Genomic DNA, 23198 nt, shown 5'->3' with positions numbered 1-23198 from the left:
TGACCTCGAACTCACAGCTATCCTCCCTGAGATTACAGTGTGTGCCAACATGCCTAGCCCCTCTTCCCTTTCTTGTGAGATCATGACAAAAACTGCAATGCAAGGGCAGGGATTTAGCTCAGTGGCACAAGCACCTGCCTGGCAAGCACGAGGTCGTTTATTCCATCCCTGATACAAAATAAAATAAAATAAAATAGTAATACAAGGTTTCTGACTGCCTTCTATTCTTTCCAAATAATCACAAGGAGACCATGTTGGCGAACACATATTGCTTTATTTAGTGTTTCTCTGGACTGTAGAAGTGTCAGCAGTGGGCTAAGACCCCCAAGGGGGCACAGAGGCTGCTGGGCAGCCCCAGAGTCCTCAGAGATGGAGGGCAAGTGACGGAAAAAGGTGATGCCCCTGCAGCGCCTCGCAAGGCTGGCCCCTTCCCCACAATCCCAGGTTGAGAGAGGACCAGGGGCCTGCAAAACCCTACATCCTTGAATTGGGTCCTAAGTATGTGGATGGGGTTTGTCATCCTAAGGCAAAGACTCAGACACAAGTGTTCTTCCCTACCTGTTGGCCCCCAAGGGTGATTGCTGGTCAGGGAGCCAGAAGTACACTTAATGGCCCATATTTTAGGGGGCTCCCTTTCCCTGGGAGTGGCAGTGAAGTGTGCTCAGGAAGAGGCTATAAAGTCCCAGTTTTGCCCCAACCTGCTATATGAGCTCAAACAAATCTCTATACCTCTTGCACCCTCCCTCTTTTCTGGCTCTGTAACTGCAAGGGGCACAACTAGATGATCTCTCTGAGTCTTCCAAATTCTATGGAGTATGACTTTCTTCCCACTGAAGAATTCCCTAAGACTGGGATCATAATATTAAAAGACAATTTTTCCTCCTGTCTGTTGTTTTGGTGCTGGAGAACCCAACACCTCTCACATGCTAAGCACCTGTTCTACCATTGAGTTATACTCCCATTTTAAGGGCATTTTAAGGCAGGAAGAAAGGGGCAGGCAAGGTTGGTCTCAGCCCCCAGGTGGAGATCAGAGTGAGCTGCAAAAGATACAGGTGGGGAGACACACAGGCAGACAGACACACAGACAGATGAGGTGCCAAGGGAGCAAAGAGAGGATGGCCTGGCCAGGGAAAAAGGCCCCACAGTTCAGCCCACCCAAACTCTCTGGCGAAACACATTCGATGTGTTTTGGGGGTAAGAAAATGGCTTTTTTAAAAAATAGTTTCCTATAAAGCATCAAAAAATCTCAGAAAACCTCAGCAAAAATTCCCTTCTTGACTATTTGGCATCAGTGGTGGGGCTGGCACAGCTCGCTCCTGCCACACCTTTCCTATTGCTGTGGCCCGGCCTGGCCCATTCCTGGGGTACCTCCCTGGCCCCTGCTACTTCCTCGAGAGGGGTGAGCAGGAAGTAGGAGTTTGCAGGTGGGCTTTGAGGTGTCCTTAGGTCCCTGTCTGGAAGCTCGAGTCTTTGGTAGTTGGAAAGGGAGGAAGGGGATAAGCAAAGCATTAGGAGTTGGGAGGGGATCCAGTGGGCACCTTCATCACCGAGAATTCAGTCGTGGGGCCACCTGCAGGGACAGGGAGAGAAGCTCAGGTGACAAGTGGGAAGCAGCCATCAGGTGCTCTGGGTATCTAACAGGCTCAGGTTAGACAGCCAGCAGCAGACTATCGCATCTAGTGGCCTTGGTCCTGGAGCCAGGTCCTAGTCCCATAGGAACACCTGTTGCCTGGCCAAAGTAGGGTCCCTCCTCCTCCCTTGTGTATCTCCAATCACTGCTTCTCCCTGACATCCCTATGCTGCCATCTTTATGACTCTGCATCACGGAGCTTAAATGGGCCTCTCTCCCTCTGTGGGAGGTCAATGGGATGAAGGTGGTGGTAAGGTGGCCTGTAGAATGAGGCCATGGGCAAGGTGCCCAGGCTATGCCAAATACTGCCGAGGAGAGCCTGGCCATCAGAGGCTCTCCCCTAGTCCTTCGACTAGCAGCAGGGAAGCAGGCTGCTGCCTGCTAGCCCCACTCACCACAGCCAGGTGCCCATTCTTGGCCTTGGTGATGAGTAGCTCTGAGCCAGGTGTAAAGTCGATGACACCATCCCTGCCAGGACCCCCTGCAAACGTAATGCTGGAAGAAAGAAAGCATGCAAGAAAGGGTTTTTCACAGAGGCAGATTCTCCAGGGCGGGTCCCTGCTCCTTCTCTAGGTACAGATATGACCCACTCACCAACCTCCCTACCTTACCTTCCCTGGTTGATATTGACGTTGTTTACTCTATCAGCACTGAGAGCTGTCTTGGTCAGTGTCTCAATCACATGGTCACTTTGTAGCACTACGTCCCCCTGAGGGTGAGGGGGAGGGAGGGGGTCAACCCTGTCCAGAGGTATAGGACCCTGCCCCCCAAGTCCTCAAAAGTCACCTTCTGCTTATTGTCCTCACGCTGCACATGAAGCACAAACAGGCTGTCACTTAGGCTGCTGACAGAGATACCTGAGGGGGAAGGGCAGAGGTCAGGGATCAAGGGTCAGCACAAGGGCCCTCCCTATGAAGCCCTGGACTCTGTCTGACCAGTCAAGTTGGTGTAATCAATCCTCTGCTTGACTTTGGCATCCTCCACGATGACCACAGCGCTGGATGTGAGGAGCAGCTGCCGGGAGCGAGGTTTATAGCCCTTGCGGTCGTATTTTACCACTGGCACAGCGTACTGCAGACAGAAGGCACTGTCAGCAGGGGAGAGGCTGAGGGGTCCCCTGTGTCCTGACCACATGCCTTTGTAGGCTAGGGGCAGCAGAACTGTGCCAGATGAGGGGCTGCAGGTGGGCTCACCTGGATGGGCTCAGAACCTAGGGCCTGGAGCACTTTGGGGCTGATCTCATCTGTGCCTACAACCCAGATTGGGGAGAGGAGGTCAGAGGAGGTGAGATGGTGACAGAAGTTTTGAGGATTGGACAGCCAGGGGCTCACCAAGCCGTGTGCTGATGAAGAGGCGGGGGACACTCTGGGGGTAATTATCTTTCTTGCCCTTGAAGATCTCGCTAGCCACAGCCTTTTGTTGCAGCTGAAGAGACAAAGGGGAGTAAAGTGTCACAGAGTGCTGATCATGAAAGGGGCATTTGTTCTGTGGTCCCCAGTAGCAGGAGGGTGAGCCCCGACCAATACTTCAACCATCCCCTTCCTTTTCTTACCCACTTCCCCAGCAGGGTCATGAGAGCACCAACAGGTTCCAGGCCCAATTTTGGGAATGATTCCCCAACATGATTCCCTATCAGGCCCTGGAGCCTCTGAGATTCAGCCCAAGCTGGGATTTTTATAGATGACTGATTGCAAATACTCAAAGCTACTGCAGATTATCTGAGCAGTATTATCATCCAAAACTGTGTTGGCAAACACAAGGCACATAACCCATCAATATCTGTTTCCATAACCATGGCGGCTATCATTCATATACGAGAATGAAGCTACAACCCTTTCAATATGGGGCTCCGGGCAGCCTCTACCAATCAAGGTACCTTGCAAAGCAAGTCCTGTTTGCCGCCCAAAATCTCTGCCCGCCTCACTTCCTACACAAGGTCCACGGGAGCCTGGGATCCACTTGAGGTCACAGGGTAAATCAGGGGTAAAATGCTTCCAGAGCCAGCTCTAGTCATACAAGACCCCACTGCCTCTCTGCTTTCTGCTGCTGCCCGCACCTGCTGCTTCCATTCAGGGCTGATGCTCCGGCAGTATTTCCACACCATGTTCTTCATGCACAGCTCACGTAGAAGGTCTGAGGCCTAGGAAGGAAAGCAAGGTCAGAGGACCCCCCAGCCTGGGGCCCCTCTCTCTGAACCTCTAACACTCAACCACCACCAGGCTTTTGTACAAGCATCTTCTCTTCAACCTGGACAGCTTTTTTTTCTAGTCCAGGTTCATTCTTCACCACCCTGCTCCATTTTCCCTCTGCCATGAGCCCTCTAATAGCTAGCCCAGCAGGCAGGGGGCACAGACCTCACGCAGGGCAGGTGGCGGGGTGGGCCAGGAGGTGTCCAGGATATTCCGGGGCAGCTGCCGCCGTAGATTAAGCAGAAAAGAAGTGCGCACATGGTCCAGGAAGAAGGCGTTCTCAGGGCACCGGGGTGCGTGACGCAGGATGAAGCCATGGATAAACCTAGGGTTGGGGGCCAAACAGGGTTGGGGTGATGACCTGGCAGTGGACCCCCTGCATGCCTTGTTTTACAGCCACTCCTGGCAAGCTACACTCACCGCCGGATGGTCTGTGCTGCCCACTTTCTCTTGGCTGCCTTCCTCCTGCCCAGTGTTCCACGCCACCATGACTGGATACAGATGGCTGTGAAGACCACAGATGGCTGACTTCTATCTCCTCACTATGGTGCCCACCCTAGCCCTAGGTCCTGCCCCTCAAAAGACCGTAGAGCCCCCAAACCTGATCGCTTCACTCGGAGAAATTTCTGCCGCCAGTGAAAGCCTCTCCATGCAGCCTGGATCTTTGTGGCTATGATGGGGAAAGAAGTCAATTGGCCAGAGTTCAGGGCCACCAGCTGGGAGCCTGGCATCAGAGCTCAGTGAACATAATGAATGAGGGAATGGCTGAGCCAGCTACTGCATGAGAAGACAAATGAGTCAAGGGAGAATAAATAAAGGAGAGCAAAGGGATGGGGAATATGGGAGAGCTTTTAAGGGTTTTTTTTGGATGTTTTGAGTCAAGGCCTCACTATGTAGTTCAGCCTGGCCTTGAACTCACAGTGATCCTCCTGCCTCAGCCTCCCAAGTACTGGGATTACAGGCATGTACCACCATGCCTAGCCTTATGCACAGGAGTTTGTGTTTTGAGGCCAACTTGGATGGCAGGTGCTGGGTTTGAGCTGGAAAGGAAGAGGAAAAGCCATGTGGAAGTTAGGGGTGGGCAGAATCCTAGAGGAGGAACCCAAACTGAGGACTTCTTTTTTTTTTTTGTCTTTTTCATTTTTATCGGTACTGGGGATTGAACTCACGACTGCCTGCTTGCAAGGCAGGCGCTTATGCCGCTGAGCTAAATCCCCAGCCCCCAAACTGAGGACTTCTTCCCTGCTCCCTAGAATGGACCCCAGTGGCCTGGAAGGGTGGATCTCCTTACCCAGGCTCTGCCGCCGGACCTCCAGAGCATCCTCTGTGGCAAATAGGGTCTTGGGGAAGCGAATGAAGATCTTGGTCCTGGGAAAGGAGCAGTGATCAGTCCCCTGCTGTCACTGACTGTGTCCCTCAGATGCCAGGCACAGGTACCCTCACCTGCCCATCTTGTACTCTTCAGGCTTGTAGCCAAGGTGCCTGACCAATACAGCCACTCCATCTTGGGGCCGTCCTGCCCACATGGGCCATGTCTCTGGGCATAGTGACTTGTACCTGAGGACAGAGGAGAAGGTATCTAGTCATATCCCAGCCAAGGTCCCTCCCCAGAGGGTCCCTTCAACTTTCCCTAGATACCTTCTGGGGGTTCTCACTGATTTGTTCACAACTTGAAGGCCTGCAGGGTCTTATTTTACTTTATTTTGAGACAGGGAGACAGGGTCTGACTGTAGCCTATGGTGGCCTGGAAGTCACAGGGATCTTCCTGCCTCAGCCTTCCAAGTGCTAGAAGTATACGCATGCTCCACCATGCCTGGCACAGGGTCCTATTTTTTTTTTTTTTTTTTTTTGAGGGTTCCATTTTAAAGCTGATGACCTCTAAGTATTCTCATCTGCCAAGGGATGAAAGGGGCAGAAATAGAATTCACACCCTGGGTGACTGCTCAGTCCTCCAACTTGTAATAACCAACAAACTGCTATATTCTCTTTGAGTTTCTAAGAAACTTTGTGTCCCTCTTGGGTTTGCTGACATCTGTCTCTGGTGGTAGGCATGTGGATGAGTGTCTCATGTACCCTTCCTTCATCAGTTACTCTGGGAAGGCAGGGCCTGGGGGAGCCTGGTGCTGGCTAAAGTGGGGAGAGGTCCCTGGTGTGGGTGCCACAGCAGCTCAGATGTGGTTTCATCATCTCTCCCATGGGTTGTGAATGTCTGTCCTCTCTCACGGGGCTCAGGAAACTCCCATCTCTCTTCTCCCCTGGCTGCTGGCCGGCAACCCCACCTCTGTAGGAAAGTCTCATATTTTCGGCGATAGGCGAAGCCAGCTCTGCGCACTCGCAGGTTCTCCATCAGTCCCAGGTACTTCACCTGGTGCCGGATCAGCACCTCATCAAAGCGGCCTGGGAGAAGGGGTTAACAGGGCAGTCAGCAGCTTTCAGTGACAGGTGGCTCAGCCCCAACAGCCCTGTGGCATGGATAGGAACTAACCTGGCTGTTTGGCATCATTAGGCTTGATACAGCGGACGTATGCGGGCTCCTTAGATTTCAGGATCTCTACTAGTTGCAGGAGGCTCATCTTGAACTGGGTGGCAACCTGGCAAGCCAAGGAAGAATTGAAGTTCTAGTAGGCTGGCCTGACCCTTGCAGTGCGCCACCCCACAGAGCTGTTGGCATCTGCAGTAGCTCTCCTCCGCTTGGTCCCTATTCCCCAGTCATGGGACAGGACAGTTACAGCTCTGCCTCAGCTCCTAGGAGCTTTCCCTGCATCTGGCACTGCTGGCTGCATCTCTCTTTCCCAGCCCCTCTCTTTTACCATTTGGCTCTCTGCCAGCCTCCTGGATTTTTTTTTTTGGTCTCTGCATCTGCACTGGGCCCTCTTGTGGCCTACAGTGCCCCTATAGGACCACCTGACCAAAAAGCACTCAGTTATACAAGGTACCTCAACTCCAACTTCCAGGGAGCCTTCTGGAACCCTCATCCCTCCCCCTCCCTCAGGCAGTTAGCTATCCCCTATTCTGTTTCCAAGCACCCTGTGCACATTTCTGTTTTTTTGAGGTGCTGGGGATGAAACCCAGGCCCTCACACATGTTAGGTAAGTATTCTCCCACTGAGCCACAGCCCCATCTCTCCTATTCATCTCTGTATCCTCAGGTTTTATTTTTTTGGCACTGGAATCAAACTCACAACTGCACACTTGCAAGACAGGCGCTTATGCGGGTTGAGCTAAATCCCCAGCCCCTATCTCTGTATCTCAATGCTTAGCAGTCTGCTACAGATGTCTACTGCATAGGAAGTAAACACACCCATGCACCCACACAGACAGGTGCACACACATAAATGTCCCTGCAGCCCCAGGGACACATACATGGGCCCACACACTTAAGTGACCAATAGACACACAGGTGCGTACTTGGGAAGACAAAGAAGCTCCTGGAAGAAGCTTCCTTTAGAAACACACAAAGGTGCACACAGGCACCAACAAATGCACATGCTCACTTCACACTACCAAATCCCGGGCCCACACAGCTGCTGCTCCAATGTCTGTCCCATGCCCCACTAGATCCCACACTCTCTGTACCGTCTCTGGCCGCTTCTTGTCACTGAGCTCACTCCGGTCGAAGCACTGGCTCATGATGGGATTCTTTGAGCTGCACATGGTCTGTGAGCAGAATGCTGGGGTCAGACCCCTGGGCAGAGATGTATACATAGAGGTGCTCCCTAACACCTCATCCTCCCATGTCCTCCTCACCTCCTTTAGGTTTCGAAAGAGAAGGTCATTGTTTTTATCCAGAAAGCCTGCAGAGAGAAGAGATGAGAGGCAAGATAAGGAGAAGCCCTTTCCTTGCCCCCACTGGGCCCCAACCTCAGGATCCTCACCCGTCACATTGTAGGTCACCTCCCCAGCATAGTGCAAAAGACGAAACTCCCCACGGCCTAGAGATTTCCTGGTCCGCTGGTCAGCCAGTTTGTGTCTGGGGGTAACAAGGACAGGAAGCTACAGACTGCTGACCTGAGCCATACCCCTGCCTGCTGAAGAGACCTTGAGAACAGGAACCAGTCAACCAGGAAAGGGCAGGCACAGCCCTGGCTGCCCCATAACTCAAGTGACCTGTAGCAGACAGGGAAGAGCCATCAGTCCCCTGCAGTGCTAGGATCTAGGACTTGGACTTATGCCTCCAGACTACCAGGCATGCCTGGTCAGGGCCACTGTCACTGCTACATGACAACTCATGACTGCTGAGACTGAGCAGTTCACTACATTTTCAGAATGGAACCTACCCCAACAGATGACTTAATCTTTAGGCATGTTTACAGTGGTTAGCAAATTTGGTACTTTTAAGAACTGCTCCAGGGCTGGACGTGAGGCTTAGTGGCAGAACACTTACTATTATCAGGGAGGTCCTGGATTCAATCTCTAGCTCTACAAAATAAAAACCAACCACTACAGCAAAAAAACTCCAAAACTATTCCAAGCAACTACCAGAGACACAGGCAAAGATTTAAGGCACAAAGATGTCTGTGTCAGCCCTGTTCTTGTTTTCCTTCTTTTTTTCTTTTTTGTAGTCTTGTTCTAGCAGAAACCTAGAGTTGGCACTGGCCAGGGGCCCCCAAAGCTGGAGAGAGCTGTGTGTGTTTGTGGGTCATACCCATTGCAGTAAGTGTTTTAGGTAACTTATTCTGTTTGATAATACAGGAAAACGCTCGGGATATAACTCTACTTCAAGCCTCATACACAATAAATCCTTAACTATGAAAAAAAAAAACGTATAGAAAAAGGCAGGAAGGAAATGCCTGGAATTGTTAACAATGATGACCTCTGAGTGACAGGGATATAAGAGGCTTTGCTCATATTCCAACTTTTCTTTAATGAGCAATATTATGTTTATAATCAGAAACAAGTTTTAAAATACATTATTAAGCAAACAATACTCAGGGCTTTGGCATTTGACAACTCAGTGGCTGAGTCCCAGCTCTACAATCTAGATGTTGATAACCTTAGGAAAATGACTTCACTATTCTGAGTCTCAGAAAGATGGAGAAAATATCAAAACTGCTCCTCAAAGGGTGGCTGTGGGCTGGGCACGGCGGTGCACACCTGCAATTCCAGCACTCTGGAGAGCTGAGGTGTAAGATCAAGTTATCTCTGACTAAAAAATAAAAAGGACTGCAGGGGGAGCTCAGTGTGAGGCACCAGGTTCAATTCCCACACTGCAAAAACGGTGGCCATGGTTTAGAAGATGATGTACACGAAGTAAAAAGGGCCTGTCGGGACAAAGGTGCTGGTTTCTATTCCCACCCTCACCCCCCCACTGCGGAGATGCCTTAAATAAAAAGCAATTTCCAAACAAGGAAGGAAAAAAAAAAATCTTAGCAAGTTTCAACCTCAAAGAAGAACAGGGAGAAGCCATGCTGCAGGACCAGTTCAGTACAGCTGTCCCCATCTTAGCACTTTCCCTGGAGATCCCTTGTGTTTGTTCTTTTTTTGTTGTTTTGGGGCCAGGGATTGAACCCAGGGCTTCATGCATGGTCAGCATGTGCTCTACCCTTGAGGACCGCCCTGGCCATGTGGTTGTATTTACTTCTGTGGATAGAGCCCAACCTTCCACAGGCTCTGGTCCAAGCAAGCTCTCGCAGCAGCAGCCCCACTCACGTCAGGAAGTGTGGATGGTGCTTGACGGTGTCCTCCAGCTTCTCCAGGAAGGTCAGGTCTGTGGCCTCCCCGGGACGCAGGCACTCCTCATCCTGAGTGGCAGGGCACAGGGTGAGGGATGTGTTTGGAGAGAAGCTGGAGGGCAAAGAAGCTTCTGAGGCATCATGAGGGGAGGCACGGACACAGGGAAAGGGGGACAGAGCACAGGAAGCCCCACAGAAAGCTTTCAAACTGGGCAGCTCCGCCCTGGCCAGTCCCACACCCCCACCTGCTATGGTGTGGCCTGCAGAAAGATGGGAGAGGAGGAAAATTGCCAGTGGCAAAATGAAGCCTGGAAGAACAGGGGTCTCACCAAGATGGAGATGATGCCTTTGAATTTCTCCTCCACCAAGTCGCAGATGATCTTGTTGTTGAAGTACTGGACAGGCTCCCACTGTGGGTAAAGAGGAAGGCATTATCATGGGATCTGGTAACCTCTCCTGGGAGCCCCAACGCCTGGCTTCCCACTGTGCACAGGGCACTCCACGCTCGCACGCACCGCAATGCCCTCTGCCTCATACTCCTCTTGTTCTGACTTGAGTGTCAGCTCAATGAAGAGTTGCTGTAGTTTCTCATTGCAGTAGTTGATGCAAAACTGCTCAAAGCTACAGGGAAACAGAAAAAACTCCAGTAGCATCAGGGACACAAAGTCTGGGGGTGGGGGAAGGACAGGCACAGGGCCTTGGGCATCTGAGTTAAGAGACACAGAACAGCTGGGGATTTAGCTCAGTGGCGCAAGTGCCTGCCTGGCAAGCATGAGGTTGTGAGTTCGAGCTTCATTATGGAAAAAAAAAAGACACAGAACAGGAGCGAGGTTGGCTAGGCAGGTCATCAGGCAGGAATGACAGGGATGAGGACAGGGAGAGGGAGTGGGACAGAAAGACAAGCAGCAGCTGGGTATGGTGGCACATGCCTGTAATCCCAGCACTTGGGAGGCTGAGGCAAGAGGATCCTTGCAAGTTTTGAGACTAGGGTGGGCTACAAAGTGAGCTCAAGGCCAGCCTGAACTGCATATGAGACCCTGTCTTTAAAAGACAAACAACAACCACCAAAAAGAAAGATAAAAGGAGAGGCTAAGGAGGGGTAACGGTGACACTGACCTGTTATGCTGAAACACCTCAAAGCCATAAATGTCTAGAAGCCCAAGAACTGTGGTGCTCCGCCAGCTGGGGCTCTCGGCGTCCTAGGACCAGTTGTTTAACCAAAGGCAAAGGTCCCAGATTTGTGACCTGAGCTCCCATTCCTGGGTTTCTCTGACCACCCTCCCTGCCAGCTGTGGAAGCAGCATGGACCACGTGCTCACCTTGGAAGCCAGTGACCTGTTGATCTTCTCAACCAACCAGGTAAAAGTGCGGCTGTACACGGCCTTAGCAAGAGCATCCCGGGCGTATGCCGCCTGTTCCAGGTTCAGTGGGCTCAAGAGCTGTCACATAGTGAGACAAGGAGATGTGTACTACAAGACTCCTCCATCCTACCGCCCCTTTGGACTCAGGCAAAAGACCAGGATGTTCTGACCATTCTCCTTTTTCTTTTTTTTGTCTTTTTCATTTTTTATCGGTACCAGGGATCGAACTCACGACTGCCTGCTTGCAAGGCAGGTGCTTATGCCCCTGAGCTAAATCCCCAGCCCCCCATTCTCCTTTTTCAAGCTCCAGTGAGTCTGAGGGGTTGGAGTGTTTGTGGCGCTGGTTTGCCAGGGAAGAACAGAGTGGCTACACCAGAGAGACAGTGTCATAGGAATAAGATGCCTCACTCCTGGAGGTGGGGGTCTGTCTGACTGTCATTCCCTTCCTATGTGAGGTTGGTTAGTTCACTGTGTCTCCCTGAGCCACCTGTCTTATGTCCTTCTGGAACTGCTGAGAGGACCACTGAGCAGACTACGGAAAGGGGGACCAATGGTAATGGGGGTCACCTGGGACTTCCTGAGCTCCCCTGTGCTGTGGCAAAGGTTTAGCCTTACCTCTTCTCCGTTGGCAATGATCTTCCTGTGTGTTAGGGCTTCCCTCAAAGTTGAGCCTTCTACACCAAGGAGCTGCCAGGAGTGGGAAAAGACATGGTAAGGGCGGTTTTGCTCTTGCCCCCGATGCTCCCTCCTTGCCCTCTGCACTCACTCTGGTCAGATACTTGAGCTGGTTCTCAGTGGTGACTTGGGCATTGCTCTCCTCGTCAGCAGCAAAATGGATGTTGCCCAGGTGCAGGACACTAGCTACAATGCTCAGCAGCTCCTGGGGAAGCAGTCAGAGAGCAGTGGTGATTCCAGGGTGGGCAAGGGAACCCCATGAGGGCAGCTAGTAGGTGGTCATTGGAGCAGGGAATAGGTGGAAATGTGTTTGGGAGGAGGCTTGAAACAGAAATGGGATTTAAAAGGAAACGATAGCCAGGCACAGTGGTGCATGCCTGTGTTCCTGCACTTTGAGAAGCTGAGACAAGAAGATCACAAATTCAAGATCAGCCTGGGCAATCCAATGACTCAGTGAGACACTGTCTCAAAAAGTTCTCACCTCAACTTCATCCTCTGTGAAGTCAATGACTGTCAGCGCCTTCCTCACGACCTTCCAGTCATTCTTGTCATTGATGGAGGAGACTTTGGCACACTGGCCCTAGAGAAAGGGCATAGCTGGGTTGCCAGTTCTGGCACTGTGCCTCCTGAGTGGCACCTGTGTTGCCTGTCAGCCACTCACCTTTACTAGGTACAGGTAACTCTGGGGGCTCCGTTCCAAGCCCAGCCTGCGCAGCGTTTCCTCTTCACCCCCCTCCAGCAGCTGGTAGAAGATGTGGAAGTTCCGCTCCCCATGATTCTGGTGTACCACTCGGGACTTCTCCAGAAGATAACTGAGGATGTGGCCACCCACAGGGGCACCCTATGGTCAGAGCATAGGGATTAGATGAAGGAACTGGAGAACGGAATCCATCTGCTCCTCTCTCCTGCAGGCCTGGTCTCTCATTCTAGCTCTGGCACTAGATGTGTGGTGGGGCTCAGCACAATACCTACTCTGAAACTAACTCCTGTTAGTGTTTTCCCAATAGTTGTTCAAGCCAAGAAGATTGTAGTCTTCCCCAAATCCTCTTTTTCTTCTACTTCCTACATCCAAACACCCAATCCTGCTGCCTTAACCTTCCAAACATCTGGAATCCACCACTGCTTACTACCTCCACTGCAGCCACACTGGTTCACCACTGTTATCTGTCACCTACCATATTGCATCAGCCTCCTAACCAGTTCCCCTGCTTGGCCTGGTTCCCTTACCATTTATTCCCAACAAAGCAGACACAGTGACCTTTTCAGTAGGAAAGTTGAATCATGACAAAATGCTTCAACAACCCCTTTCTACTCAAAGCTAAAAAGCATTCTTGTAAGGTTTGGAGGTAGCTCAGTGGTTCAGCTTGTACTTAGCATGCGTGAGGCTCTGAATTCAATTCTTAGCACCATAAAAGCAAACAAAAAACCAAACTACCACACCTAAAAATCTTGTAAAGTTCCCAGAGGAACACTATAATCTGGCAGGTCCCTTCCTGTTCCTTGCCCCACTGCTCTCTTCTCTGGCCATCTGGCCTTGCCAGGTTCAGTGCACGTGGCCTGGTTGTGTGGACTCCTTCCTCCAGTTCTCTGCCCTGCTCACTGCCCTATCTCTGTCAAGCCTTAAATATAATGCCACTTCTCAATGAGGCCTCACCTATCAGCCATTTCTAAAATTGCAACTGCTTCTCATCCTTTACCTCATTATATTTTCTTTTGTGGTCTGAATTATTTATCTATCATGTCAGGAGACAGGATTTTCTGTTTCTCTTGTGGTACCAGGTATCCATTCTAGGGCCCCATGTGTGGTAAGCCTTCTCAACCACTGAGCTATACTCTCAGCCCAAGAGAGTTTTTGTTCACTACTGTACCTGGAATAGTACCTGACACATAGCACGTTCTCAACAAATACACAGCCTGATGAAAGGAAGCCTTTTTCACTGCCTCCCTACACCCACAGATACCTTGAAGTCAAACTGCACATCCATGTACTTCCCAAAACGGCTGGAGTTATCATTCCGGAGGGTCTTCGCATTTCCAAAGGCCTAGGAGAAGACAGGGCTAGGAATGCCACCTGGAATTCTCTCTCGGACTTGCCCTCCTCTTAGATGCCACACCCCCTCACCTCTAGCACCGGGTTGCTCTGCAGTAGCCGGTCCCGCACAGCACCTCCTCGCTCCGGGGCTGGGCAGGTCTCTGCATAGAACTGCAGCAGCCGCTTGGTAGCCTCTGTCTTGCCTGCTCCACTCTCCCCAGAGATCATCACTGCCTGGTCCCGGCGCTCTGTGCGTAGTGCTCGGTACACAGTGTCAGCCACTGCGAACCTTGGGGCAGAGGCTCATCAGGCAGTGGGAGACCAAGAATTGTGTGTAGTGAAGCCCTAGGGGTAAGACTGGGGAGCCATTCCTATACTTTTTAGGATGGGAATTAGAGTTCTCTCATGGAATATGGATGGGGTCACTTTCAGATGGAGGACTGAGAGCATCACTTCAGGTGGAAATGTGTTCAAGTCACCCAGGAGGAAGCTGCACTGGGGGGGGGTCATCGTTCCAGGGTCATTCAGGCTGGGAGACCATGCCCAGGTGCAGTTATAAAGAACGTCATTAGCATGATCTGTGGTGGGAGCCAGAGGTCCTACACAGATGGAGCTAAGATTCATCTTTGGTGGGGTTTGGAGTAACCCTAAGGTGATTTTTAAAATTCTTTACTTTATTAAGTTTATTGGTATATTTTGACTTTACACAAGCTATCACTTTCATCATAGGGATTTTGTACCTGTACATGACTTGTTTAAATTCTTCCTCTTTTACCTCTACAGAGATTTGTTGTGGGATTCCTCACTGTGTGTACCCTAATTAATGAGGTATGTATGTGGAGGGGATCACTTTGGAGTAAGATTCAGTAAGATGGGATCACTCTTGAAGAAGGAAGGAAGAACTTACAGGTGAGGTGGTACTTCATAGAAGCTGACACCACGGTAGCGCTCCATATGCTGCCGGCTGTAAATCTGTAGGTCTCGATAGGGGTTGACAGAGACCAGGACAGGACCAATGTAGGTCTAGGGGTCAGGGAGAAAGGATCAGAAGCTTGGCCCAGAGGCACCTGACTCTGGTGCCTCCTTTCCCCTCAGTCCTGCCTCTGTGCCCTCAGCCTCCCTCATCTTCCCAGTTGGCCTCACATAAATAAGGTTCTCCCGGAAGCGTCGCCGCAAGTTTTCGATGAAGGCGGCTTCACTGGTGAAGTTTTCCAGCAGCACAAAGTCCTGCACTCCCACCCGGTCTCGAGCAGTCAGGGCACTCTCCATGGTCACCCGTACCCCGTCACTGCCCAGAGCCTGCAGGAAATGGGCCATGGGAGAGGGTAAGAGTCAGCAGATATGGCCATATTTCTCACCTCACAGGCAACACTGAGGTGGGGTGCAGGGACATGTGGACACAGGACACAGACCATAGAACATGCTGGATACAACATGCCTGGAGCAAGGGAGGCCAGTGCACAGTAGAGAAAGAAACCACATGGACCTGGACACAGCACATGGGAGCACCCAAGACCCAGCAGACATAGGAATCAGGCCACAGAATTCCAATGAGGGGATGGCTTTGTGTACACAAAGGTGGGTTCTGAGAAGGAATTCCTTGAACAGCAGAAAGAATGCTATGTTGACCTTGGACAAATCCCCTCCTCCCCCAGCGTTGCTTCCTCCTCAGGGAGGAGGACTTGAGACCAGGTGATTTCAAGTCCCTCAGCTCTAGGCCACGTGTGACAGGTGCTTTGGAGGACAAACAGTCCCAGTGAATTCTGCAGCAAGGGTGGAGCCATCTCTCCTCCCGCCCCCTAAATCTCAAGGGGAAGAGTGTTGTTTGGGGACCAAACAAGAGCTCCTCCCACCAACCACAGGGCTTTCCCCAAGGCCTCCAGCCCCAGCTGGACATAACACTCACTCCCCCACCAGGCCCCAGGACGAAGCCTACGTCCTCCCTCCTAGGGCTGGGACCACTTCCCCACTCCAGCTGCTGGACTCCCCAAAGACACCTCAGAAGTCTTAGGCGTTGGGGGTTTACCAGGGAAAGCCCAGCTACCATTGTTGGGTGGGAAGCCCTACATGCACAAGGATAGCAAGACTGTCTCCCACACTCAAGGCTGAGGTCCCCCTTCAGGTCTGAGGTCTGGGGGCACTGGGAAATTGACCCCAAGAACCCCAAAGATGAGCGAACAGTAAGGCGATGGTAGGGTGGATGTAGATCCCAGAGAAGTAACCAGGTCTACTCCGACCACGGACAGCACAGACCTCTGGCTGGGGTATCCCCCAGCCCCACCTTGCCTCTCCCAGACTTGTTCCTCACCGCCACCCTCCAATTCTGGCCAAAGCTGCGGCCAAACACCACTGCAGTCCCCGACCCCTGCCCTCGGGAGAGGGGTCCTGCAGTTCCCAGCTGTACCCTGGAGCCGCTCTTCAGCCCCGGGTCCGAGCGTCCTTCGGCCCTCCTCCCGCCTCGGCCTCCTCCCCTTCAACTTTCCGAGACGTTTTCCACCCGAAATTCCTGGGCCGCGCCCGCTTCCCGACAGGGCCGAGGCGGCGCCGCGAGGCGGAGTGGGCCGTAGGACGCCAAACCCCCGCCCTGCCCGCCAGCCCCGCTCACCGACGCCCGGTAGCGCATCTTGCCCGGCCGGCTCGGCGCCCCGCTCCGCTGCCCGCGCTCCGGGTCTCAGCTCCGCGGCGGCGAAGGAGGTGGCGGGGCGTCGGCGAGGGAGGGGCCGGCCCGTCCCCCGCACCGCCCCCTCGCGGCCCGGGACCGCGCCCGCCTGTCTACGGTCCGGGACTCCCGGGCCCTTCGTCAGCCGGCGGGGGCGGAGTAGGGGCTGAGGCAGCACCCCGAGACCCGGCAGAGGTGGGCGGGGGCGGGAGGGACTCCCCGCGGGCCCCGGCTCCGCCTGAGTCAGGTTTTCCAGGAGAGACGTCGTTGGTTCCAGGGTGGGGCCCCGGAACCCGCGCGGCCGCGGGGTTTACACGGACCCGGAACTCGCTTCCGGGCTGTGTCTACACTACCCCGCCAGGCCGAGCGCGTGAGGAGGGCTAAGGCCCCTGGGTCCCGGAAGAAGCAGGTTTCCCTCCCCCTAAAACCAACTTCGAGTCCCGGGAAAGTTAAAAATAGAACGAAATGTCCAAATACGGCCGGCGCGCCTGGGGCAGGCGGAGCCTCGCTGCGGGACATGGTTCACAGCCGGGCTGGAGTGCGCGGTCTTCGAGCTCCACGAAAATTTTGTTTGGTCCCCACGCCGCTGGGACAACAGGGTGTCCCGACTTGCTCAGTGTCTCCTCGGCCCCTGTGGGCCGGTTCATGTGGCATTTGGAGCCAACACCCTTCTCCCTCAACCTGGACGTCCCACTCGGACTTCATTGCGTCGGGACCCCTCCGGTCTCCCTCCGCCGGTGCCCCCCAGATTTATCCACTGCCTCTGCCCAGGACTCCTCCCCCCCCCCCCAGCAGCCGCACTCTCGGGCTCTTTGGGGAACCAGCCCTCCTTTGGCGCGAGGAAAGGATCCTAGTTCAGATCCCACCACTGGGGTGGTGGTGGTAATGGCTAGTACTTGCAAAAAGGCTTGGCTTTTTCAGTCGTGACTGTGAGCAAGTCACTTAACTACTCAGTCTTTATTTGCTTATTCATTTGTTTTAGTGCTGGGGATTGAAGTCAGGGCTTTGCATATGCTAGACAAGCATTCTGTCACTGAGCTGCATCCCCAGCTTGCTTGGAATTTGTTCGTTTTTAAAACGAGAATACCTGCTAGAAGCATTGTTGGGTAGACTGCGATAAACGTTAAGGCAGCTCCTAGGGCTTCAACATTACTCTCTTCCCCTTCCTTCTCTCTGCCACACTCAACTCCACACCTGCTTGGAGACAGTTGTCACACTTCTTATCTACTGAGGAAAGCTCCTCAGGTCAAATACAAAGAGCTCTCTAGTACTGACCCTCGCCAGAGGTGCACAGGGCTGGCTCGGACTTGCCCTACGGAGGAAAGGCGCAGGCAGCACCCAAGGCCCGCCAAGCTTCCCTCTACATGCCCCACCCTCGGACCTGGGCTCCCTGGAGAAGGGTGGAGCAGGTGCGGACTACAGCCTACAGAGGAAGACTCATTACCTGAGAACAACAGCCTAGCCAAGAGCCGGGCTGGAGCCGCGGCCCTGGAGACCCCGCGGGGGAGTCACCAGCTGGGAGACGGGCCCTTGGGAGGGAGAGGTAATGGGCGCCGCTGGCCTCAGCTGGAAGATGGGGGGGGGGAGGCGGGCAGGGGTTTGAAATCCAGAAGGGTGCAGTGGAACGCTCCAGGAATGGGGCACGTCTTAGAAGAGCGGGGCAGGGGGAGCAGGTTGGGAGAGCTCGGCTCCCGCCCCTCCCCCTGAGGCTGAGACTCGGCGCTCAGCTCCCGCCGGTAGCAGGCCCGAGGAGGTGCGGAGTAGGCGGGGCTTCGGGGCCGCAGTGCCCGCCCCGCCGCGTCACGCGGCTGGAATGAGGAGAATCCGAGTGCGGAGGGGTCTGGCCGGCTTTCCCCAGTCCAGGGCTGTGCCGCCGCATTCCCTGGATGCCCGCTGGCGCCCCCGCAGCCAACGTCCGGTGGCGGAAAGAGGGGGCGTCACCGCCGGCCGGTCGGCCGGCCTTTGGCCAGCCGCAGCCCAGGCAGCCCTCATAGACCTGCCCCGCCTCGCTGGACGGAAGCGCGTGTCCGGAGGAGGGGTAGGAAAGCGGGGAGCCCAGGTTGTGAGACTACGCGACTACAGGAGCCTCCCGCGTCCTTAGCGCTGTCGTATGTTATTCTCTCCGTTCCTCTAGCCAAGCCAGGAATCTACTATTTCTTCACATTATGAGGGTAAACAAACTGGGTAGGTGAAGTGACTTGCTCAGGGTCTCTAAACTTGTAAAAAAAAGCGCGTTTGGAACCTAGAAACCCCAAGACTTAACTACTTGCGTAGGGCTGCATGACCCCTACATACTGTTAACAGGTTGTGACATTCATCAGTGACCCAGAACAGGTCTCCAGCTGATCCTTGTGATCTGGCATTAGAAGGTCGGTGGCATTAGGGAAAGCAACTAGGGAGCAGGCCACAAGCCTTTGTGCCCCAGGCATGACCCAGAGCCTATATGCTGGCTGCTGGCAGGGGTATAACTGCGGCCCAGGTGATTCAAAACAGCCTGTGGGTCTTCTCCCATCTGGGAAGGTGTTTACTGGAGCCATAGGATATGGTGCCTGAAGGTAATACCCTTTACCCAGTGTGGGCCAGGTGCTGATCTTTGGAGGAATGGAGGGTATTGGGCAGCCTTAAATGTTCCCCCAGCCCGCGGCAATTGCAGCTCTGGAGTAATTTCTCTTGAGGCAGCCTTATGGCTTCTTGCAACAGGGGAAATATAACCACAGCCGGTCTCACTGGCAGCCTAATGCTGGGCACAGAGCAGGAACTCAATTTAGATTTATTAAGCAAATCTTAGGTCTGGATCCAGGCTGCTCCACCAAGGACTGTCCTGGCTTGAGAACTGTTTTGACAGGGAGTGGTGGGGCCCCTGGGTCTTTACTCTGATTGCTTTATTCAAGGGCTGTCACTCTGGCTCTGGAACCATGAGCCTTTGACCTGCCTAACACCTCTGCCAGAGGATCCAGCAAAAAAACAAAAACAAAAACAAAACAGAGCAAGCTGCCTCCTAACCTAGTCTTCTATTCAGTGTCCTTCGTGTAGAGGAAGGGTGCCATCTCCAGCTGATCACTGAGACCTGACATTATTAAAAGGCCTGCCCTCCTCCTTCCACTCCTCAAACAAAGCAGTCACTACTGCTGAAACCACATTCCTGCCTCTCCAACATTGCTTCTGTCGTGGACCAAGGCAAGCAGCCTTCTAACTGGCCCCTCCCTGCCTTCCTCCCCCAATCCACTTTCTCAGAGTAGCCTGTTATTTAAAAATGCATAGCTGTTCAAAGCAAATTACAAGTGGAAAAATAATGTATAACTGACAATTAACATCTCACGTTAATGGAGTGAAGGTTTATAGATCACCCGCTGTGCGCTAGGACTGTGCTTCACATCACTTCTTGTCAAGCATCTCCTGAAGGCGACACAGCCTTCAGTTTGCCGTGCTGCTTCTGCAATCCTGCATGGCTGCAGGGATTACCCTGTCCAGTTCCTTCTCACCCCTGCCTCCCCTACCACCCTACACAGCCAGGAGGAGCTGCTTGCACCCTGGCCCGCCATGGGACACAGTCTCCTCCTTATCACATCAAACACGAATCACCTGTTTCCTTGTCAGTCTCCCCAGACTGTTCCTATCCCAGGCACACTCAACTAGGCACCTCGTGGGGTCTCAATAAGCCCTACGTGAGTGCCTGCGTGAATGAATGAATCTCATAGCGCCGGTCTGTGAGCGGGAGACTGGAGAGTGCTGGAGTTAAATAAAGCCGTGGGCCAGCCAGCCATTCATTCTTTCATTCATTTCTGAGCCCCTAGCCGCCAAGATCACAGCGCCGAGGCACGCGGGGGGCACTGGCTCGGCGGGGCACTGGGGCGGAGGACGGGAAGGGGCGGGGCGCGGGAGGCTCAGCCGGAACCCAGAGGCAGAAGAGGTTGCGGGAGGGGCCCGAAGCACAGGCTGGGATCCTGGGTCCCGAGACCCACTCTCCTCTGCCCTAACGTTACCCGCAAGTAATCTAAGTCCCCACCAGGCTGAGTCGCAGGGACTCAGCGCTTGGGGCTACGCATCAGCCAGACTCAGGGGATCTAACGTCTCAGCGACACCCGGCCTGAGACCCTCGTCCCCCTACCATAGCCGGCTCGACTCGCCCGCTGCGACCTCGCCTACGCCGCTCGCCGGCGGAGGTCTCCTGGGGCCTTGCGGCCGCTTCCCACCCCACATCTTGCCCTGCGTACCCACCGGTTTGGCTCTTCGGGTGCGCGAGCGGGGGCCGGGCTGGGTGGCGTGGCCGCTTCAGGAGTCCGCGGCTCCGGCACGCTTTCCCCGCCCAAGGCCCGCCAGGGGCCGGGCCGCAGCCTGTCGTCATCTCGGTCAGGGCCCGGACTCAGGCGCGCGCGCTCTTGGGCCCGCCCCGCCCCGCAGGCTCTGGTCCCGGCCGGGCCCGCGTCTGCCGGGGCTCGAAGCTGTATTTCTAAACCAGATCGCGGGGATACAGCGCACCGCCATCGTGCGCGCACACACACAGGCCCTTCTCTGGCCAAAGGCCAGCCCAGCCCAGTGCCGAGTGGGTGGGTTCGCTAGGTGGGATTCTCCCTCTTCAAGCTAGCGCCCTTTTGCACCCCTCTCTCTCAGCAAACCAGCCCCTCCCAGGTGTGCTAAGCCAGGGCCGTTCTTTCTTATTTCTAAATGCCTCTTCGCTTTCACTCACTTCCCCATCCTTCTGTGTGCTCTGAGTCGGTCAGCCCCAGTCCCGGGGACCGCTGAAAAAGGGGAGGCATTAACAGTAAGGCCTGGGGATTTAGCTCAGCGGCATAAGTGCCTGCTTTACAAGCGCATGGTTGTGAGTTCGATCCCCGGTACCGATTTAAAAAACAAAAACAAAAACAAAAAACCAGTACATTCCTGGAGCTGGATATACGTTAGTCTTTGACCTCAGAGCAGCCCTGTCACCTGCTCTAGGCTCAGATGATAGCCCAGTTCACTAAAGTTCAGGGACCTGGAGATTTAAAACCAGATTTCCGCTTTGAAAAATTCTGCTTCAAGAGGGATTGAAGGAAAGGATAGGGATCGGGAGAAAAAAGATACACCATTTACAAAAAAAATACATCATTTACAGGTACAAATTCCTCACGGTGAATGATACGTATATCTAAATGTACCAATAAAAATTAAAAAGAACCCTTCTAGTAGATCTGAACCCTTTACCCTTTCCTTCCACCTACTCCTGTCCAGTGGTTTCTGTACACACTAAGAATCAGAATGCATCCTACTCTTCACCTCTCTCCAGAGGGCTTTATCCAGGGCTGCCCAAGTCCTGGGGAAACATTGCCACCCTTCTTCCCAACCCAGAGCATCCCAGCTTACAAGCTTGCATGGTGGCCTGTGGGGATGAACCACGCGGATGATCTCCCCGGTGGGTATCAGCTCCACTTGCAGCGCCATCCCGCCCTGTGGAGAGCCAGCTTGTGGAGCGCTTAGCCCTGGAGCCTCTGAGGAAAAGCTGCCTGTTGCCCACTGACTCTGGCTGCTCCGGAGCCAGAAATCTGTAGTCTCAAGACTGGGATGGCCACTTGGTTGAGCTTCAACTCCAGCCCCAGGGGATGTGGCTGGTCCAGCTCCTCAGGACACAGCTGGAGCAGTCCAAGTCTGATCGGGAGGCCTCTTGGCTGGAGGGTTGGGGCAGGAAGAGGAGGGGCTGAGGGATGGAGGAAATGCCTGTTGTTCCAGGTAACCATAGGAGCTGATGCAGCCACCCTCTAGGGGACCCTGGGCTCTAGGTCAAAGGGTAGGAGACTTTTCCCCTTTAGGGCTCCTTGACCCATCTTCTCCTGTTGCCCATATCTGGTATCATCTGTAGAGGCCAGTGACCACTCTCCTAACCCGAGGGCACATCCTCTTCCCCAAGCCAAGAGGATCTTTTAATAGGCATTACTCCTCCCACTTGTCCCTGCAACTTGGAAGAGGAGGTAAGCTCACTTTTTTTGGGCGGGGGAGGGGAGTGCCGGGGATTGAACTCACAACCTTGAGCTTGCCAGGCTTATGCCACTGAACTAAATCTCTGGCCCCGTACACTCACTTTTTTGAGATGGGGTCTTGCTATGTTTCCCAAGCTGGTCTCTTACTCCTGGGCTTGTGATCTTCCCACTCTGGCTTCCCACATAGTTGGTACTACACACATGCATTATTATGCCAAGTTTGGAGACCAAGGTTGGCCATGATGGCCAGATGGGATCATTAGGAAAGGCAGGAGGCCACTATGTGGAGACACCTATATCCCCTTTTCTGGGCTCAAATATTTGAGTGATTAGTTTCTGGGTTCCTTGGGTGTGTGGAACCTCTAGCCATTTGCTTTTTTTTTTTTTTTTTTTTTCTGTACCCCCAAGTGCCCCACACCCTCAGCATTCCTGTTTTTCTCTATTGTTGCTAAATCACAGCTGACACTTTCCTGGCCTGGAATTAAGTACTCCAGTCTCCAGCCATTCCTTATAGGAAGTGAGAAAGGGGAAGTAGATGGGGGAAACAGAACTTTCCAGAGGGAGAGGTTGGCATGGGTGGGGGGGCTGCTGTCCAGTGGTCCTGCACTGACACTGAGGACCCACCGGCAGGGATCTTCCCCTGGTCTCTCTCCTCCCCTCCCCACAGCTCCCCCCATGCAGGAAAGGCCTGCAAAGCTTCCTTCCTTCCTGTGGGAAACACATCTACCCAGGGCAGGCTCATCCCAGTGACCACACAATGGCCCTTATCAGCTGTGGAGCCAGGCAGAAACCCAGTGCACACCAAGTCTCGCATATTTCCTGTTTCCACCCAGCGGGTCAGGGGTGGGCCCAGAGCAGCAATATCCTGACAGGGGCCAAGAGGAGGGAGAGCAAGCCCCTTCCCTTTTCCGCCTCTCAATCACTGTTGGCCTCACTGCTCCCGGTTAAGGAAGGGCCTTACCACCAGGCTGGGACAGAAGTGCATGAAGTACTAAGTGCATAATAGGGAGACGTCAGTGTGTGGAGA

At 53.6% G+C, this 23198-nt stretch overlaps 1 protein-coding gene across 3 annotated transcripts; it reads right to left on the bottom strand.

Annotated features, from left to right (window-relative positions):
* Window positions 1-254: 254 nt before the first annotated feature.
* On the bottom strand, window positions 255-21875 carry Myo1c (myosin IC). 3 transcript variants are annotated; one of them, XM_005003553.4, is made up of 32 exons: window positions 21561-21875; window positions 14702-14857; window positions 14466-14581; window positions 13649-13847; window positions 13488-13568; window positions 12188-12367; window positions 12008-12106; window positions 11618-11731; window positions 11467-11538; window positions 10810-10929; window positions 10607-10689; window positions 10006-10111; window positions 9820-9900; window positions 9468-9559; window positions 7694-7788; window positions 7566-7612; window positions 7395-7475; window positions 6305-6410; window positions 6099-6216; window positions 5263-5376; window positions 5111-5187; window positions 4421-4489; window positions 4240-4324; window positions 3985-4144; window positions 3687-3770; window positions 2962-3055; window positions 2824-2879; window positions 2566-2701; window positions 2417-2487; window positions 2242-2339; window positions 2026-2125; window positions 255-1570 (listed from the first exon to the last, which is right to left on the bottom strand). In XM_005003553.4, exons 1-32 carry the CDS (start codon window positions 21636-21638, stop codon window positions 1544-1546), a joined length of 3195 nt encoding a protein of 1064 aa, XP_005003610.1. In that variant the 5' UTR covers window positions 21639-21875; the 3' UTR covers window positions 255-1543. The 3 variants fall into 3 exon arrangements, with proteins under 3 accessions (XP_005003610.1, XP_013007673.1, XP_003469732.1); XM_013152219.3 differs by lacking the exon at window positions 21561-21875 and adding an exon at window positions 20436-20579; XM_003469684.5 differs by lacking the exon at window positions 21561-21875 and adding an exon at window positions 16164-16573.
* Between the last annotated feature and the right edge of the window lie 1323 nt (window positions 21876-23198).

This window comes from Cavia porcellus, unplaced genomic scaffold (assembly GCF_034190915.1).
Source record: "Cavia porcellus strain 051 isolate PalLab524CR breed Dunkin Hartley unplaced genomic scaffold, mCavPor4.1 scaffold_6, whole genome shotgun sequence".
Lineage (NCBI taxonomy): Eukaryota > Metazoa > Chordata > Mammalia > Rodentia > Caviidae > Cavia > Cavia porcellus.
The sequence above is the reverse complement of the archived record's forward strand: the minus strand, read 5'-3'. Positions and strand labels throughout refer to the sequence as shown.

What these genes read in the sequence shown, in the direction of transcription:
- Myo1c (XM_005003553.4), bottom strand. Translation starts at nt 21,638, where the DNA reads ATGGCGCTGCAAGTGGAGCTGATACCCACCGGGGAGATCATCCGCGTG. An exon ending in TCACAGAGGATGAAGTTGAG is followed by an intron (nt 11,732 to 12,007) that starts GTGAGAACTTTT and finishes CTGCTTCCCCAG; the next exon opens with GAGCTGCTGAGCATTGTAGC. An exon ending in TCTTTCGAAACCTAAAGGAG is followed by an intron (nt 7,476 to 7,565) that starts GTGAGGAGGACA and finishes TTCTGCTCACAG; the next exon opens with ACCATGTGCAGCTCAAAGAA.